This window comes from Equus przewalskii, chromosome 1 (genome assembly GCF_037783145.1).
Source record: "Equus przewalskii isolate Varuska chromosome 1, EquPr2, whole genome shotgun sequence".
Classification (NCBI taxonomy): Eukaryota; Metazoa; Chordata; class Mammalia; order Perissodactyla; family Equidae; genus Equus; species Equus przewalskii.
In genome coordinates this window covers 93,935,257-93,953,231 of record NC_091831.1, presented here as the reverse complement: position 1 = coordinate 93,953,231, position 17,975 = coordinate 93,935,257, and the positions used below count along the sequence as shown (strand labels likewise).

The 17,975-nt window shown below is 52.6% G+C and overlaps 1 protein-coding gene across 2 annotated transcripts; it reads right to left on the bottom strand.

Annotated features, from left to right (window-relative positions):
* Positions 1 to 5,213: 5,213 nt before the first annotated feature.
* PLIN1 (perilipin 1) lies at positions 5,214 to 16,516 on the bottom strand. Of its 2 annotated transcripts, none has more exons than XM_070617562.1 (9): positions 16,377 to 16,516; positions 15,652 to 15,710; positions 12,883 to 13,087; positions 11,908 to 11,990; positions 10,655 to 10,919; positions 10,179 to 10,351; positions 8,472 to 8,663; positions 7,802 to 8,047; positions 5,214 to 6,807 (listed from the first exon to the last, which is right to left on the bottom strand). In XM_070617562.1, exons 2-9 carry the CDS (start codon positions 15,694 to 15,696, stop codon positions 6,448 to 6,450), a joined length of 1,569 nt encoding a protein of 522 aa, XP_070473663.1. In that variant the 5' UTR covers positions 15,697 to 15,710; positions 16,377 to 16,516; the 3' UTR covers positions 5,214 to 6,447. The 2 variants fall into 2 exon arrangements, with proteins under 2 accessions (XP_070473663.1, XP_070473664.1); XM_070617563.1 differs by having other exon boundaries at positions 16,308 to 16,417.
* Between the last annotated feature and the right edge of the window lie 1,459 nt (positions 16,517 to 17,975).

Genomic DNA, 17,975 nt, shown 5'->3' with positions numbered 1-17,975 from the left:
TCCTACACTATGTGTTTCAATTAAGGAGAAACCAAACATTCAAGCATTTGGGGAAAGTCGATGAAACCTCAGTGTTCTCTGACACGCTGTAGAAGTACACGGTTGGTCTGAAATATTCTGAAGCACTTGGAGTCCTGAGCCAGAAGGATAGGGAGCAGCTTGTCACCATAACGGTCGGAAAGATTCATTTAGACTCTGAATGTGAAGAAGCCAAAAACTAAACTTGGATCTTCATGTGTGTAAATGTAACAAAAAATAATGATTGATGAAAAATAATATTTAAGAGGAGGTGCAGTGATAATTACAATTATACTAATTAAGTTTAGAGAAAATAAAATTAAAACTTTTATGTTACAATACAATTTTTAAAGAATTTTGTAATGTGAAAGTTCACTGGAACTATCGATGTGAATTCATGACCTTGGAAAGAAATACCTTTTTCCAGCTCTCACTAGTGGATGTGCAGTGTTTTTCTATCTACCACTGATATTCTTGTGGAACAATCCAGTACGCATACCCTGGTGTCCAAAGTGTGGTCTCTATCGCTATTTCCCGTTAAAGGTTGCTGATTCCATGTGTTAGGTCAAGAACTGGAATAATTCTTTGTGGTCAGAAAGCTCAGATGCTATTCAAATGTCTATTGTAGGCCTGAAAGGACAAAGGCCTCAACTTAAAGGGGCGAAATTGTGACGATTTGAGCATCAAAAGAGCAAAGAATAATTATAGTTAGTTGAAACAAGTTGAGTCTGCAAACATTTCTTTTGTGCAATGTGATGAGCTGACTTTATAATTTATATGGAAAAGCAAAGAACCGGAAGTTGCAAAGACGCGCCTACAGAACGGCAATGTGGGGGGCCTGGCCCAACCAGATATGAAAACGTATTTTAAATATTGTGATGCAGACCATGTGTTCATGTCACAGGAATAGACACATAGACCACATTTGGAAGCTTGATCTATGACAGAGCTGAGCATGCAGATCCATCAGGGGAAGACAATTATTCTGTACATGAGGCAGAATCTGGTCCCTTAGCCCCACCCAGATGCCAGAAAACATCTTTCAGGCGTCAGACAGTGACAGGTCAGAAGCTTCCAGCTGACTCCCAAGAGGAACTCTTAACCTGCCCACAGTATACAATTCAATTAGGGAGAAAGTAAAAATTCGAGAATTTAGGAAATGTGTATAGGACAATCAGTTATGCAAATGGAAGAAAAAATTCAGATTCCTACTTAAACCATACATAAAAGTTAATTAAATGTAAAGAGCAAAACTATGAAAATATTCAAAGGAAATATAGGGGAATATCTTCATGACTTTGTGGTAGGGAAGAGTTTTTAAAGCATCACTCCAAATTGCAAAATAAAAAGGAAAAGAATTATAATTTTGACTAAATTAAAATGAAGAACTTTTGTTCATTGAAAGAAACCATAAAGAAAATGGAAGGACAAGCCACAAACTGGAATAAGATATTTGTGACACTTATAGCTGAAAAAGGGTTATATCCAGAAAATACAAAAATATCTAAAAATCAACAAGAAAAAGAAAAACTACTGGTAGAAAATTCCTCAAAAGTTTTGACAGAGACTTCACAGAAGGGGAAATACAAATACAGAATTCAATAAGCATAATAAACAATGGTCAGTATCACTGCTAATCAGGGAATGAAATCCACAACGAGATACCATTTTATAAACTTCAGATTTGCAAAAATGATAAAACTAGACAATATCAAGTATTGGTGAGAAGGCTGAGTAAGAGGACACTTACATACTTCCAGTGAGAATGTGAATCAGAACAACCAACACTGGGGGACAATTTGGCAGTATCTAGTTAACGATACACACACTTTATGACTTAGCAATCCCACTCTTGATCATATGCCCTAAGAAACACATAGGAATGTTCACCACCCAAAGTACGTCATAGTAAAAATATGGAAACAACGCAAATGTCTATTGACTGGAGAGTGGTGTGGCAGAGACTGTAGGTTGCCCCCCACCACCAGGATCCACTTCCCCTCCTTTTATGACCTCTGACTTTTAGCCACTCTCAGTAAAGACTGTATTTCCCAATCTCCTTTTCAGCTAGATGTGGCCATGTGACTAAGTTTTGTCCAGTAAATTATAAGCAGAGTGGCATGTTTAATTTCTCCTAAGCCCTTGATCTTTTCTGGGGCTGGAACATGGAGTTGATGGCTGGGGTTGGAGCAGCCATCTTGGCCTATGAGATGACTTTAGGAAAGGAAATCACTCACAGCAGAATAAAAGAAAAGGCCTGGATCCCGTCACTGCGGAGTGCCATCCCAGCTCTGGACCCCTCCTCTCTGGGCTTTTACATGAGAGAGAAATAAACTTCTATCATCTTTAAACTACTGTGTGCTAGTTTGTATTGTTGTTCAGCAAATATTTGCTTCTGTCTCCCTTCCCCTTTCCCACTGATGTGACTTGGCCATAGGACACATTTCGTCCAATGGAATGTGACTAGACATGATGCAAGTGGAAGCCTTGTGGTCTTGGTCCTTGTGTGCCAGTAAATTGTTATGGGAAGAGCATGCCCCAGACAGCCACTGACCCCTTACCCTGGAGCCCTGAAAGGGCTCACCTGGGGCAGATCTGAACCATGCACAGCCTGGAGCCAAGCTCAGCGGATCCACGGCCTGAAGCAGAGCCACTGCGAGTGCCCGGTGATGAGCACCACACTCCCCCTGCAGACCCACAAACACAGGATCGATGCTCGTTGTTGAGACCTGCTGAGTTCCGGGACAATCTGTCGTGCAGCGATGTACGGCAAAGGCTGACTCATACACAGTGTTATTTAGGGCTTTCCATCTCTCAAAACTGAATCAATTCTAATACAAATGACTAGATACATTATCATATATTTATATATTGTTATTGAATACAAAATCTATTTGTCTTAGTCCATTCATCTGCTGTAACAAAATATCACAGAATGAGTAACTTATAAACAACAGAATTTACTTCTTACGGTTCTGGAGGCTGGAAGTCCAAGGGCGAGGCGCCAGCATGGGCGTGTTCTGGAGAAGGCCCTCTTCCCGGTTCTCGGCCAGAGCCTTCGTGCTGTGTCCTCACATGGTGGGAGAGGCAAGGGAGCTCTCTGGAACCTTTTTCAAAAGGGCACTAATCCCATTCATGGGGGCACCCCCCTCATGACCTAAGCACCTCCCAGGGGCACCGCCTCCTAAGACCATCCCCTTATAGGTTATGATTTCAACAGACGAATTTAGGGCGATACAAACAATCAGACCACAGCACTATTTGTATAATAAAAATCTCTAGTGACAATAAGTGATTCTCAAGAACTTAATTTTGAGGTACGAAAAGTAAGTCTCGGAAAGATACATATAATTCCACTTAAAGTGCAAAGCCTGCAAAACTAAACAATATTGGAATGGGGTATATACATAGGAAATAAATCTATAAAGAAAAGCAAGGGGTTAACAAACACAAAACTCAGCATTGTGTTTTCTCGGGGGGGCTGGGGTGGGAATGTGGATGTCACACAGGACGTTTTAATGGTACTGGGCCACTTCTCTCTCTTACATTGAGCAGTGAGCAGAAGGGTCCAACAGTGTGTCGGAGGAGGAGACCTGAGCGAGTCTGCCCAGGCCCAGTCCCCTCTCTGCAAACAGAGGAACCTCCCATGCCTGCTAACTATACTAAGATGCCATTAGACATGCAGAAGTTTCCATTGACTCAGGAGTCATAGAAATGTTTAAAAGAACTTGACTTTTTCATTTGTAATCAACATTTAAATATTTAAAATAATTTGACATGCATTTTATAACTTTTGAATGAGTATGAAGTATTCATATGTTTAGGAAAATTATGCTTCATACAACGCGCACGGAAGCCCAAGTTGTAGCGGTCTCTCTCTCCAGGCACAGAAGTCCTTTGGGTATTAAGATCCTAGATAATTATAGAAGAAAAAGGTGGTACATAATTGCACGGGTGAATGTGTGTTATTGTCTGTAATGGTTCCTTTTCCATCTCCCAAAGCCATGATTGAGTTGGAGGTGCATTTTTGAGCTGGAATAGAAGAGAGGGGGCACGGGAGCACCGGGCCACAGGAGCAAGAAGCTCGTCAGAGCAACGCCCTTCAGAACAGGGAAAGCCCAGAGCCAGCGAAGCACATTTCCGCCATTCAGAGGAGATGCTTTGCTCACTTTTCTCACCAAAATGTGTTCAGAAATACCGAGGGACAGGCTCAGAGTACTTTGCCACTTAATCAAGAGGTTTTTAATGATAAAAAGAGACTTTCTGACTCACACGGTTTGTTTCCTGGGCTGTCCTATTCCATATACTGGCTCCCTGAGCCCCGGCTGAGGTCCGGGTCAGGGTGAGGTGTCTGGGCCTGGCCAGCGGGCATGCTGACTGCTCCAGCCCTGTCGAGGCCCCAGCTCTCCCTCTCCTGGGCTGCTGAGAGAGCAGCTTTTCTGCCTCCTGGGGTTTGACCTCGCAGGAGGAGCCACAGGACTAAGGAGGAGTGGACAGGAGTGTGGTTTCTAGAGCTCCAGGGAGAAAGCAGCCTGGGCAGCCGAGGCCTGGGACGGCTGGGTGTTTCTCTCTGCACACCCAAGCCTGAGGTCACTCCTCCAGCAGCTGCGTGCGGGAGCCTGCCAGGGCTGGGCTGGGCTCTGTCTTCTTAGCCCTGTCACATCAACTGCTAAGGGCCCCTCTTGCCACATCCACAGCCCCTCCTGGGGAAGTGCTGGGTGTGGCATGGATTGAGGAGGTGTGGTGGGGGGCCCACAGCTAGCTGAGGGTCCTGGCCATGTCCACATGTGTACGTCCACCAGCACTCCCTTCTCCCCATTCTGGGCATCCTCAGCTTCCAAAACCCTGGATCAAGGCCACCAACTCATTACACCAAAGATCCGTCAGGGCCCAGAGTCAGTTCCAGGGAGCTGGCCTCTCAAGTATGCAACAGAGTGGGGGCCAAGAGCGTGCTCCCGGGGCTGAGGGGGGCCTGTGGGGGATGTGTGTGTATCTATGGATGTCTAAAGGGACTGACAGGGGTGTAACTAGCCGGGCAGCTGCAGATGAAGATAACGAGAAAACCCAAGTGTGGTTGGGAAGACGACTTGCATTATCTATCAATATTTAAAATACACATACTCTTTTACCCAGCATGTCACGGTTCCTAGTTATAAATTCATCCTATAGATATATCCACACGTCTACACGAGACATTCAGTATAAGGACATTTATTGTAGCACTTTTTGCAGAAGCAAAAATTTGGAAACAACCTACAAGTCCATCATTAGGGAACTAGTGAGATCAGATATAGGACATCTATCTTATGAAGACTTGCTATGTGGCCATTAAAAAGAGCGAGGAGGATTTATAATACTGATACAAAAAGATTTCTAAGATATATTGTTAAATGAAAAAAGCAGTACGAGTATAACATTCCACAGCTGTGAACAAAGGGGGGGCGTACACAACGTGTGTTTGCACACACACAGCCTATAACAGGAAGGATGCACAAGAGGCTGGCACCACGGGTGTCTTTATGAAGGAGAGCCAGGGAACTCAAGGAGGAAGACACGTCCCCTTTTGCAATGTTTGATTTTTAAATTATATGTATGCATTTCCTAGATTTACCAAATACTAACATTTTCAAAAACAGGGCTTGGAATGAACTACAGCTACAGAGTCCACATGTGTGGTCTATACAGGATAGACTTTATAAGGTGGACCGCCACCTTTGTGGTCCCCCCACACTGGGGGGCCAGCATTCAACAGGCAATGGGAGGGTGAATGTGCAGGTGGAAGGCAGTAAGGACGCACGTGGAAATGCAGCTGTGAGCAAGAAGGTGGCAGGTGCTCCAGAGCACAGGTGGGGCCTCAGCCCTTGCGGAGAGTATGGGGTCCCCAGAAAGCGATGCTAATATCTTATATAAACACGCAAGAGCTTTTGTACCTGATTGTTGTCCCCTTCAAAGTAGTCCGCGGAGAGCCTGGACACTCAGGAATCTCTGAGCTCAGGGCTTAAAAATGTGTCAGGAACTCCTGCTTGGACCCTCAGGGTAGTGACACGATCCTCATGGGTGGCAAATATTTACCTACAGAGGATGGGTCTCAATTTTGGAAATAAACGTCATTTGGCCACAACTTGGTTAGCGAAGTGAGAAATCAAGTTAGGCAATTATCTTTCGGTAAAAAAAAAAAAACAAAACAAGGCCTAGGATCAAAGCAGGCTCTCTGATGCTTCTTAAACACGGGCGGGGTCTGACAGCTAAGCCCAAAAAGGATGCTGAAAAGATGATGCGCGCCTTGGCAGCCTGGTCGGAAGGAGGCTCTTGTCCCGAGGGGACTACTTTGAAGAAGTCGGCGCTGGCTCGGAAGTGTGGGTTCCGTCGATTTGCTGGGGCGGGGGCCGTGGTCCCCGGGGCCGGGCTGGCGGGACGGGCGCGGCGGGCTCAGCTCTTCTTGCGCAGCTGGCTGTACTGCGCGCGGCCCAGGATGGGCTCCATGACGCTGGGCCGGAAGAAGCTGTCGCTGACCCTGCGCGTGGGCTTCTCGGGGGGCGCCGCCGGGAAGGGCGGGCGCGGCGCGGCGGGCGGGTCGGCCCTGTCCTCGGGCCCCGGGCCGGGGGGCGCGCTCGGGCGCCGCGAGGGGCGCAGGCTGCCGCGGGGCTGCGCGGGGCGCGGCGCGGGCTCCGGGCCGGCGGGCGGCGCCCCTGAGCCCCTGCGCTCCGCCTCCCGGCGCTCGGCCTCGGCCGGCGGGTTGTCGATGTCCCGGAATTCGCTCTCGGGCTCCATCAGCGACAGCCTGGGGAGCTGAGGGCCCGACAGCCGCGTTAGGGCCCCGGCTCGGCCCTCGGGCCTGCGCCTCCCACCCGCCGCCTCCCCGGGGCGGCCGTCCGGGCGCGGCTGGGTCGTAGGACAGGGGCCTCCGGTGCAGCGGGATGGGATGTGCAAGGGAGACCGCTGAGGTTCTGCCCTCTCTGATGGTCTCCAAGGTCCAGACCCCAAGGCAAGGCAGGCAGCCCCTCTCCCAAAATTTCTGGACCCCTCGGGCCTCCCTCAGGGGTCCCTCAGTGGGAGGCCAGTGGCTTTCCTGACCCTTCTTGGGCCTGAGTTGTGGACTACGCACGGCCCACACATGCCCCAGCCAGCGTGAGCATGCTATGCCTGGTCGTGTTTGAGGCCAGGGTGAACAGGCATGCCTCTTGGTGGGAGTGAGTGACTGAGGAACCCATCCCCCTTGCCAGCTCTGAGGGGGCCGCCTGCCCTGCCCAGCAGAACCTGCACAACCTGTAACTTGCTCTGGGAAGGGACCCAGGGACTCCCAAAGGGACAGTATTGGCATCCCTTGGGTTTTTCCTGTTGGTGCTAGGTGACAGAATTGGGATGGGGGCCACTGCTGTCCCCTGGAACATAGCTTCCCTCCTAGGGATGCCCCGGAACCCTCCCTCCACCCCCTTTCCAGGGAGCAGCATGCAGACCCTCCAGGTCCTTCAGGTGCGAGCCAAGAGGGGAGGGCTATTGGGGACCCCAGACTGACAGTGGGAGACCTCTCCACCAGCAGGTGGGAAGGAGGGATGTGGGGAAAGGTCTCAGGCCAGGGCCACGGGGCTCTTTCCTCTTGGGTCTGGGAAAGGCCCAGTCAAGGCCATGGTGTGTCAAAATGTTTCTGGGTCACGAGGATCAGAGGAGGGCCACCAAGGAGGTGGGGGAAAGGAGGGCACCTGTGGCCCATCAGTCACATCTGCGTTCTGTCCTGTCCAGGCCCTGAGGGGGAGGGAGGGTGAACGCGGGAGGGGGGACTCACCGGCACGTAGTGCACCACCGTGTCCACCACGTTGTCAGTAACACCCTTCAGGGCGTCGGACAGCGACATGGCCCTCCCCTTGGTGGAGGAGGCAGGGCGGGCTGGTACGAGGTGCAGCACCCTCCCTGCGGTGCCCAGCACGGCTGCAGGGGCCCAGGTCACGGCCGAGATGGTGCCCTGGAGGGCCTTCTGCAGGCCGTGCGCCACACTGCCCAGGAGGCCTTGCGGACTGGGCTGGGCTGCTCCCTGGGGACCAGAGCAAGGTCAGTGCCTCCTGCAGGGACTGCCCTGACCCTTCCCCTCCCCACCATCCCCAGAGCTAGAGGGGAAAGAACGTGGACACCAAAAAGAAAAAACTGTAGGCTTGGCTCTGCCATTAGCTGTGTGGCCTTGGGCAGGTCCTTTGCCCTCTCTGAACCTGTTTCTTCATCTGCAAAATGGGGACGACCATCTCTACCCTGCTTATCTTATGGGGTTGGTGTGAGGCTCAGCTGAGAGAACAGCAGGGAAGGGCTTTGTTAGCTGGGCGTTTGGGGGCGAAGTGAAGAGTGCTGCATCCATGGACCAGGTCCCTGTCCCCTTTCACCCTGGGCCTCTGCTTCTCGCCCCCTCTGGGCTGTGGGACCTTGAGGGTCCTGCATCCCCAGGTAGGCCCCGCTCTCTCCCTCACCTCGCCAAGCTTGTTCTCCTCGGCCTCTGATTCCTCCTCCTCCTCCGTCTCTTCCCCCGCTGTGTCTGCCTGGTCCTCGTGGTCCTCCTCCTGGGAGCCCATGAGGCTGCGCAGCCGGGACACCCGCACCCCGCTCTGCCGCCGGGACACCACCTGCATGGCCGCGGACGCGCCCCACTGCGCCAGACTGCTCTGCGGGAGCGAAGCGGGCAGGCGTCTGGCTTCACGCCCCTGCCAGAGGCCGGCGGGACCAGCAGCCAGAGTCCCTCACCCCCCGGGTCAGGGTGGGGAGGTGAGCAGGGCCTGGCCCCCGCAGACTGTTCTTGAAACTTTTCACTGAGTGATAACTTACGTACACTAAAGTGCACACATCTTTAGGGAACAGCTCTGTGGATTTTTACAGGTACACACCTATGCACCTGCCACAGCTCGAGATAGAGACCATTTTCAACACCCTAGCAGCCTCCCTGGGCCCCTGACCCGGTCAATACCCTCCAGGGGTGACCACATGCATTGGTTTTACCCATGTTTGAACTCCGTACACACGGACTCATACAATGCATGTATTCGTCCATGAAGAGGTTCTTTCCTTCAACATTAGGTTGTGAGATTCATCCATGTTATTACACATTGGAGTGGTTCCTTCTTTTTCATTTCTGTGTAATATTCCATTGCATAAATATACCGCAATTTACCCATTCTACTGTTGATGGGCATCTGTGTTGTTTCCAGTTCTTGGCTAAGGATAAAGCTGATGGAACATTGTTGACGTGTATTTTGGGGGACATAAGCTCTCAATTCTGTTGGGTGGGGTTGCCAGGTCATGGGGGATACGTGGGTTTAGCTTTAGAAGATGGTCCTTGCAGATCTTTAGAGAGTGAGAACACCAGGTGGGCCAGGGTGTCCCGTGGGAGGAGACCCACCTGGGCAGGGGGCTGGCATCCCCTGAGGCACAGCCCGGCTCATCCCAAGCCCCCAGGGAGCCCCACAAAGAAGGCGGCCCTATTATACAATGTCAGGGGACCCTGTTATATTCCACGTGAAGGGTGGCGCCCCTGAGGTTGTGTGGCCTGTGGGCCCTCTTCCCCACGGGCCAGCCCAGGCCGGGGAGTCAGTCTCATTCAGCCCCATTGGTGAGTGACCCCCAGTGCAGGTGACAGAGGGAACTACTACTCCTGTGTGCCCATGGGAACCACAGAACCCGGCACAGCAGCTTCTCAGCAAACACTTGCTGGAATGGACGCACCAGGCCTGACGACACTTTGAAAAGTCTCACCCAAATGATGGCTGAGAGTGGTTATCTTGTTTGCTGGGCTTTATCTTTTGATGTTGTTTTTATTTCTTTTCTTGGCCTTAGTTTCTTATGAAAAGATCCGGGCTATCTCTGCTAAAATACACAGAGAGATGGGGGCGGTGCGCGGGGGAGGTAGCCCCACCTGGGCCTAGAAGAGGCAGCCCTATCTCAGGTGCAGTGGGATGCAAATTAGGAGCCTCTAGAAGGGAGATCAGAAACATGGGGGCCATTAGGGATGTGGCCCAGCTGGGGCTCTTCCCACCAGAAAGGGTTTTGTGCCCTGTTCCTAGACCTAACGTTCCAGCCCAGGCTGGAAGAGATGTTCCCGGGACAGAGGCGGGAGATGGGAGGGACCAGGAGGCCCGCCTGGCTCCCAGGCCTGGGGTCAGTCCACGTGCAGGGCAGACACTCACCAGGGGCGCCACACCAGGGATCCACATGGCCAGGGCGTAGCCCTGCCTCAGCGCCTGGGCTGTGGTCTGGAAGGCGTGCCGAGAGAGGGTGTTGGCCAGGGCCCCAACCCTGCTCACCAGGCTGGCCTTGGCCTTGGGAGGCTCCTGGGCCTGCTGGTGTCCTGGGGCAGCGGCTGGGTGGGAGTTTGGGACAAAAGAAGGGAGGACAGGTCAGAGAGGGGCTGGGGCAAGCCGGTGGTGTCTAGGGTTGGGAAAGGGTTGTCCTGGCTCCACCACAAGCTTGCTGGTGACTTGAGCAACTGGCTTCCCCACTTACAAATGTGGAGGGGGCTAAATGAGGTGAGATCCATCTGAAAAACCCACCCGCCGGGCCTCCCCTGTGGGATGAGCACTTGTCGATTTTGCTAATTCCCATGCAACAGAGGAGGCCAACTCGCTCCCCAGGGCGGGTCTGCCGGCCCCCTAGTGGCAGATACCTGACTCTTTCTCCGCTGGCGGGAGGAGGAACTCAACAACCTTCTCAATGCCGCCCAAGGCCAAGTCGGCCCCTCCAGAGGCCAGCCGGCCCGCTCGGGTGTTGGCGGCATATTCGGCAGTGTCTTTGGCCACCCCCCAAGCGAGCTCACAGCCGGCCAGAGCGGCCTCCAGGACCTTGTCCGAGGTGCTGGCAATGGGGACGCTGATGCTGTTCCTGGCGCTGCGAAGGCGGGTGGAGATGGTGTCCTTCAGCTCAGAGGCGATCTGGGGGAGCGGGAAGGAGGGTCAGGCACGTGGGTCTGGTGGGCCCTGAGCCCAGCTTCCAGGAAGGCAATATTTGGGCACCTGGATTAAGCTGAGCTTTAAAGGGAAAGGCTCTGACCCGCCCTGTGCTGACCACCCAGACACTGGCCTCTTTGCCCCGTTTCCGCCTGTCAAGATCCTAACCATCCTGTGAGGATGCCCCAAAGGCCATCTCCTTGATGACGCCTATCCTGATACCCTCCTGCAGAGGAGGCATCTCCTCTTCTACATCCCTCTGCTGTGTCCTCCATCCTTCCCTCAGAACACCGTGCACACGCCCGTCTGCGTTTACATTGCTTTATAGACGTGGGTGATCTTCCTGCAAGTTCTGCCCGGGGGACATCACTAGTTTGCTCAGTTGTAAAATGAGGATAAGCACCTGGTCCCAGAGGATGAAGTGAGAGGGCTCCCTAAATCACGAGCTGCGGCCCCGCGTGGGGCAGGGCTCAGTGGGATGGATAAGTAGGAGATGGAGGCTTATTCCCCAGAAGCACCTGACACGGCCCTTTCCAGCGCAGATACCCAGTGAATGTACAGCCAAGTGAAGTGCTTTTTCCAGGCTTATGGCCCGTGAAGGGCTGGCTCTTAAGGACATGGGCCTGCAGTCCTGCGGTCTGAGGAGTGTGACCCATCTCTCAGGTGGCTGTAGTTGTCAGGTGGTCCTGTGCAGCCCCCTGGGGGGTCCTGGTGGATGGGGTATCAGGAGCAGTGGGACCCACCCCAAGCTCCTGTTCGAGTTTGCCTCTGGGCTTGTGCTGCTGGTCCCCAAAAGCCTGCCTCCGTGTGGCCCCCAGGAGGAGGAAGGGGCACATTGCCTGGCCTTAGGGGCAGCCCTCCCCACAGAAATGGAAGACGCACGGTTACAGCATCGTCAGCTCGCGCCCTCTCCTTCCTCCAGAGGCAGTGACGACAGAGTGTGGGGCGTGGTGGAGGAGAGGGAGGGGCTCACCTTTTCAGGAGGGTACTGGAGGGCTGGGATCTTCTCCTCCAGGTGGTCCAGGCCTCGGCAGGCCAGCTCGTTGGCAGCTGTGACTGGAAGAGAAGGGCCATGGGGGGTGAGCCCTGCCTCCACCGTGAGAACTAGCAGTGCCCTCTGTGCCAAGGAAGGTGCCCGGGAGCCCTCAGACCCCCAGCCCTGCTGCCTCCAGAGCAGCTCGGGACCTGAGGCCCTCTGCACCTTTAGCCCGTGCAGAATCCTCAGATACGCCTATTTCTCTAATGAGATCTCTAATGAGATGGTGGGAGGTCCTAGACTTCTTAGTGCTGCTGGAATTTCCCGCAGGCCTGTTAAGAGCTGTGCCTTGGAGGCATATTTTCAAATGGGCAGAACACTTTGAACAGGGCAGGTCTGGTGAGGTCCTCATGGACCCTTGTCCTCCACCTCCAGGGCTGGTAGCTCTCTGTTGCCCCTGCCAGTCAAGAGCTGGTACCACCAGCTGCTGGGCCCAGAGGGATTCCCCTCACCCTCTCTCCAGCCCTGCCAGGCCCACACTAGTGCCCACTGCCCCTGCCTCTGTGCCAGACTCTGCTGGTTCCTGCGGATGCTGATGCTGGATTTGGAGCTAAAGTGGGTGTCTGGTCTGCCACGGGCCCCATTCCCACCACCGCCCACATAGCTCTGCCCATCCCTTCCCCTTGCCAATTCTTTGGCCCATCATTGCTATCCTAGGAAAATGTCAGCTGGGCTCTAGAGGAGGCATCTATAGATGAGATCTCTATCTATATCCACATCTACATCCATCCATATCTGTAATGAGAAGACCAAGTCATGAGATGTAGGCAGTCAGGCAGACAGGTAAAAAGGCAGACAGACAAGCAAGCTATCAGATGACCAGATAGACTGACAGGTGGACAGACAGACTGGCAGGCAGGCAGTGAGCATTGGTGAAAGGGCAGGCAGCCTCCGAGCGCCACGAGGACTCACACTGGGTGGACAGCCTGCGCACCACTGGCTCCATGCTCCAGGCCGCCAGGCTGCCGGCGCCCTGCACGCCCTTCTCGTAGGCATTGCACACAGAGGCCACCAGGGGGTGGGCTTCCTTGGTGCTGGTGTAGGTTTTCTGGAAGCACGCGCAGGTGCCGCTCACCACCGGCAGCTGCAGGACCCGCTGCAGCACGTTCTCCTGCTCCTGGCGTGGAAGGAGGAAAGGCATTCAGCTTGTCCGCCCTCTCTCTCCCACCTCCCAGGAGAGCGGGCTGAGGGTCACAGAGCCCATTGGTGGGGCTAGCCAGGGTCCAAGTGACCTAGGAGGGACCCAGGCCAGCGAGGTCTCTGGATGCCCACAGGAAAAACAAGAGCCAGCCTTCCATGCTCTCCTGGTCACAATCCAGGCTTTGCAGAGCTGCTGAGGCCATCTCCATCCTCCAGGGGCCTTCCAGCCCACCCCTGGTAGAGAGCAAGCATGTCAGCATATCTGTCTAGAGTTTTCGTCCACCTTGGATTGGTGGCTTCATCTAAACGTTTCTGTGGTCTTTCTGGGACACTGCCTCCCCGCCTGTGCATGCTGTCCCACTGCCCAGAATGCTCCCCTCCCCTCCCATGGCCTTCTGTCTGGTGAGATGCCATCACTTCTTCTGCAAAGCTTCCTGACTCTCCTCCCTCACATCAGAAGCCACCGCTTCCTTTCCTGGGCTGTCTCCAGCTTCGTCACATGGTGCTGCGATCATGTGCGTACTTGTCTCTCGCCCGGGAGACTGTCATTTCGGTGTTTTCAGGACCTCGCCTAGAGCCTGCACAGTAAGGTCAGTTGAATAAATGCAGCACTGTCAGGGCTGCACCTAGCAGAAGGCGTAAGTTCAGAACCACAGAATCTTAGTTCTCCAGGGGCCTCTGCAGCAAGGCTTCTTCCCAGAGCGTCTCTGGTCGGCCTGTATTCAGACGTCTCCATGGATGCAGCTCACCCCTCACAGAGTGACCTGTGCCCCTCATTGGACAGCCCTGCTGAGCTGAAATCTGCCTCTGCCCTCTGCTCGATCCTCTGCCCTCTGGAACAACACTGAGCAAATCTATTTCATCATTTGTGGGCTGGCCCTTCGCATATTTGAAGGCAAATATGTCTCCCTTTAGTGGTCCCTTCTCCTTGCTAAATAGCTCCAGTTCCTCACTCAGCCTACAAACTGCTCAGCACACTCGTCTGTGATCCCCTCCTCTGGGCACGCTACACTTTGGTGTTGCCTTTCTTAATAATAACGAAACTTCAGGTCACGTAGGAATCTTAGTGAAGAAACACTAGTCTTTGAGTAAAAGAACGTGGACTCTAGCGACACAGAGGGAAACATTTACTCAGTGCCACCATGCTCCAGCTCTGATGGGGTGCTTTGGTGCACATGACCCCATTTAATTCTAACGGCAACCCTCTGAGGTCAGCATTATCACCACCACTTAGCCGAGGATGAGGCAAAGACTCAGAGACATGAAGTGACTTAGCCAAGATCACACAGCTAGTAAGTGGCAGAGCCAGGATCCAACTCAGGCCTGAAATGGCACATCTGGGATTTGCTCCAAAATACCACAAAGGGGGGGAATGGATGGGGGTGAGGATGAGGCGGGATCGGCCATGGATTCGTGGTTGTTGGGCCAGTGAAGGGTATCATAGTCTTCCGTCTACTCTTACAAATGTTAAGAATTCTCCACATAAAAAGTAAAAGGAGAAAACTCCCCCGGTCTGACTCCCGCTCGCTCGAGCTCTCTCTGTAGCTTTGAATATGCCGCTGTCGCAGGTTCTGCCCTGGAGGCGAAGACCCAGCCTCTTCGGTTCGTAGGAGGCTGAGTCAGAAGACTCGCTGGACAGCAGGCTGCAATAGTCTAGCTTTTTGTCTTGCAGGTGAGTTTGAAATTTGAACTGAAAAAAGATTATGACCGTAAACAAGAAAACCTCTTCTTGAACATTTTGGACAGAGACTTCAGAGTTGTTTCAGGCAAAGCTAAACAGGGAGGGAGGTCCCAGGAGGGAATAAGCCACCATCCGTCAGGATGGCTTAACTGTGCACTTGACCATTTTATGCTTCTCCGTGTTCTATGATTCGATACAGAACTTGCCACGGCGATTCCTAGTGCAAAAGTTAGTTAAAGCCTAACAGGACAAGGTTGGTATTGTATGGGTTCACAATTTTTAAGTTTCACTGTTTGAACTGTGCCTAAATCAGAGAGGCCTCGCCAGGAGGCATCAGATACACCTAAGAGTGTCAAACCACTCCAAGTCACAGTGAAAACCAGGCCAGACCCACACCACTGGACACACTGCCCTCCAACCCCTCCCCACGTACAGCTGCAGGGGCTGTGCACTGTGTAACTCCAAGAGGTGCCATTTACATGGACTACGACATGAACGATGGCCCTGGACTTACAGAGTGCCGTGGCTCAGGACTGGGCACTCTCTGCCTGGGTACACAGAGCGTGGCTTCCGCATCAGGGCTTAGAGTACAGTAGGCCCCTTCCTGTTCTTTCCCTCCCAGCCAGTATTTCTGTCCTTTTTCTCCAAGGTGCTTAGTTTTTAATAGGTATCCTCCCCCCCAGATCCTCTAACAGCCCCCTGCAAAAGGAAGTGAGGGCAACAATAACTAGGACACGATGGTCAATGATCTACGACTTTAATCTAGATGTATCTTGTTCTGCCTCCCCTGACCCTGCCCTCCCTGTACCCCCGACACCCTCGGTTGTCCACCCCGTCCCCTATCAGCCCACATTACTCACAGGAAGGTCTCCCTCCAGCAAGGCCGGGTCCTTGTTCACTGCCATTGTAGCTCTTGAAGCTGCAAAGCAGAGGGCCCGTCAGAAAGCCCTCAGCCTGAGACCCACAGGGTCAGTCCCCTACCTCTCATGGCCACCAACTGGGCCCAGGCTGCCCGGGAGCTCAAGATTCCTGAACAGAAGGCATTAGGTTGGAGGGTAAATATCTTGGACAAGTGGCCACTCCTTCGAGTCCCCCAGGGATGAGTTGCCCCACAGCCTACTTGTCAAGACTGATGTTTCTTACAAGGGTTCAGGGTAAGAAATGAAAAATGAAGGTAGCTTTGAGAGATATGAGGTTTTAGATGAAGTCGAGGGGCTTTTAGATGAGAGTCCAAAAGAGACTAAAAGACTAAGTTTCAGATTTAGTCTTTTTTTTAATGAAAAAGTTCTGTGTTGATTCCTCTTTTTAAGGAAGCATATCCACCAGTCCTTCCCTCTGGCTCAACCAGGTGAGAAACAGTCACTCTTAAAACCAGCTATTTCAGCTGCGTTCTGGCAAAGGTGGTGGCCCCAGAGCACCTGCTCTGCGCTCTTGGTCGTTCACCTTGAGTAACCTCTCCTCAGCGGTCTCCCTGTAGCCCTCTTCATCCTCAGTAAAATTCCCAGGAGACCCTCACCCTCAACTTCTTCCCTTTAACTCAGAAACAAGCCAGGGAAGGCAGACGTTCCAGGACCCTCACACTCACTCCGGCGGATGCTGCCTCCGTCCCTCTGAGCCCAGGCCGCAGAGCGTGTCCTCTGGCAGAAGCGATCCCAGGAGCTCTAGGGAGCCTTGGACAATGCTACTGACACCTCCCAGCGAGAGGAGGGCAGAGAGGAAGAGAGAGCTGCTCAGCTGGTTGCCATGGTTACTTGACCCAGGGTCCCCTGGGCATATCCTAACTTCTGTAAGGAGATTTAGCCAACTAGGCGGTGGATCGCAGAGCTGGAGGCCCAGGCTCGGAGTTGCTATTCCGGAGCCATGAAGTATCAGTTCTGTAACATATTTCTCAAAAAATCTGTTTTCCAGAAAGAAGGTGTTGGGATATTTGTCACTAAACTCGTAAGCTCCAAAGTTCTATAATCTTTGGCTCCTTTTCCACAGAAGGTCCTGTGGGACCATTTTCAACCTATTTCCCTCATCACTTACTATCTACTGTCAAGAGGGAATTTTGAACAGTAAGATTTAAACCTGAACAGAGTTCACCTAAACGTACTACCCTTTGATTATGAAGATAAAGTGCTCTCAGTGACAAAGAGAAGCGGAGCTGGGGGTTGACTCCTTAACAATCTTGCCTCTGGGGGAGGAATTTCAACCTCTGTAAATTCCTAGATCTCAAGAAAGTTTACGGACCTCTACCTGGTCTAAGATGCCACCAGAACATGCAGCAAGAAAGCCAACCAGATTTTGTCTGGTCTGGAAAAGGGACAGTGTCGACCAAGATTTTGTTACATCGACAGCATCCAGACAACCCAGGACCGTCACCTCCCAACCCTTTCTTAGCATCAAGTCGGGCAGGAGCCCAAATTCTAATCAGCGGCTTCAAAGGTGATGGACGACTGTGGTGTAAGCCATGGTTTCCGGCTGTCGAAGGAGGGCCTTTTAATTCAAATGGGTAATAGGAAGACACAACCTATTTTCCTTCTTGGGAGAACTCTATCTATTGTTACCTCTCTACTGAGTTGTACGCTGTGGGCAATGGGAGGAAGAGGCGAGGGGTGGGGAGAAATGGAGCTTTATGGCAGATCCTTGGGAGTCAATTCTGTTTCTGTGATATAATAAACCAGGCAGTGAGGAGTCAGGAAAGGGAGGGGAGGCAAGCAGGGAGCCCCCAAAAGGAGTAATAAAAATGCGATGCATTTAATATTAACCCAACCTAGACTTTTAAAATATAAGACAGTAATGGAGAGGAAGGGAAGTATACAAAGAAGTGGCCTCTGCCCTCAGAGGACAAATTATCCATGCAGCTGTGTGTGGAACGCAACCCGGGCCAGAGGGCAGTTTAAGCAACTGGAGGAAGGGCTTTGCGCCAGAGGGAGCACAGGGCTCTGTGCCTGAAAGCTCTGCTGACAAAGCTGGTCCTTTGGCCGCTTCAGCTGGGAGTCCAGAATGTGGGTGAGAGGTGAAAAGTGGTGAAAGGGCCCAGGAGAGTCCCTCGGCGGCAGTCCGTTTCCCAGCAGCTTGAAGGACACAGAATTATCTTCTTTCTTCCCCATCCCTACCTGCCTCCCCCGCCACCACTGCATGAGCACAGGGCCCTCAGTCATCTTGGGCACAAGTGGATCCCAAAACTAAGTACGGCACT